We start from the raw sequence: 1,625 nt of genomic DNA on the forward strand, positions 1-1,625 counted from the left end.
AATAATCCATCTACCCACCTTGATGGTGACCTTGGTGTGTATGTGTGTGTGTGTGTGTGTGCGTGTGTGTGTGTGCGTGTATGACGTATGTACGTATGTATGTATGTATGTACGTACGTACGTATGTATCAGCGTACAAACGTGCAATAATCCATCTACCCACCTTGATGGCGACCTTGGTGTCCTTGTGCGACAGCTTGAGGGCGTTGTTGAAGACCTTGAGGTCCTCCTCCAGCGACATGGTTGTCCCCGGCAACTTCTGGTTGTCAGGCTCAATGTGCTCACTCAGCTTGGCAGGGTGGTCGATGAAGATCAACTTACGATTGTTCTACAGTGAGGGGAAGGGGGGAGTCGAGAAAGTTCTATTTTTAGCAACAGGTTTTTACGGCACTTACAACACAATTTGTGAGTGTGGGGCGTCGAGGTGAAAACAGGCGCTCGTAAAAATAATGAAATCAAAGAAACTGGCCATTTTTTTGGCCGTTTTCTTTTTTTTTTCTAATTTTCTTTTATTGACTTAACACCTTTTACGTTAATTTAAAGACACATTTCAGCATGGATTTTACTGAAAAACATTGATTAAAGACACAAAATATGTAAAGTTTTAGTTTCCAAGGCCTCTCAAGCTATAGAAGTTAGCAAACTTTGGTGGCCATTTTCTCGCTAATTTTACCTCAGAAATCAGATGACCCTCACCTCCTTAAATTGCAAATATCTCGACTAATATTCAGCATAGATGGACATTTTCTTTTTTCATCAAAAGCAAGGCAAATGAACAGGCATTAAAATTATACAAATGAACTCATAATATGCTCAAAAATAGACGAGTGCCTGATTCCACCACTTGGTGCCACATATAAGTTATTCATATCAATTGCTTCGTGTTAAGAATCTGCTTGTTTTAGTAGAGGTTTTACTGCGCTCGCAACTGCATAAGATCATATGAGCGCCAAGGGGTGGATGTCAACAGAAAAGTCCTCACAGGGAATCAGGCTTACATTGCTCATCTCTCTAGCTTCAACAGCACAAAGTCTGCTTCGACTATCAAGGCAACCCATTAATAGCAGGTCACAAGAGTGTAACATACAAAAGAAGTAGAGGAAAAAAGACGATAGTAAGGATTAGGAAAGAAAAAGCAGCAGTTCCCTGTTGCAGTTCAGGCAAAGTCATGAGCATGACATTGATGAATCAGCCCATTTACTATTCTACTGTGCATAAGACCATATTAATGACCCCCCTTTGGGAATGGCCTAAAGACACTTCAGTCAGTGGCACCGCCCCAGGGTGGAAGTTAAGACTCTACCACAAGTCATTTTGAAAAGTGACATATGACGACGTCTTACATTGAGCAGTCGATAGACGTGCCAAAATAAGGTGTTATTATTATAGAGTAAGGCCAGGTCTGACCTGTAGCTCGCCTGGCTCGCACCGTGCAAATGAATGTATACATTATCGTGTGCTTAAGCAGCGTCGCTGCGTCGTCTGTTTTTTGTCAGCTGAGCTGCGCGATGCATCAGACGTGCTATTCAACAGTGTTGTAAAAATGGCGGATATGTGTCGCCGAGCTTCGTGTTTATTTTCGACTAAAACTCTTCACAGATTATCAAAATCAACAAGAAGTAAGT

The 1,625-nt window shown here is 41.8% G+C and overlaps 1 protein-coding gene across 1 annotated transcript in view; it reads right to left on the reverse strand.

Moving 5' to 3' along the window:
• Window positions 1-1,625, reverse strand: part of LOC106012108 (neurofibromin) — a gene marked incomplete at both ends in the record, with an annotated part of 7,749 nt that overhangs the window by 3,263 nt on the left and 2,861 nt on the right. The window contains 1 exon segment of the mRNA XM_013083913.1: window positions 160-328. Coding sequence (XP_012939367.1) covers window positions 160-328 — 169 coding nt within the window.

The sequence above is a fragment of the Aplysia californica genome, unplaced genomic scaffold, assembly GCF_000002075.1.
Source record: "Aplysia californica isolate F4 #8 unplaced genomic scaffold, AplCal3.0 scaffold00262, whole genome shotgun sequence".
Taxonomy (NCBI): domain Eukaryota; kingdom Metazoa; phylum Mollusca; class Gastropoda; order Aplysiida; family Aplysiidae; genus Aplysia; species Aplysia californica.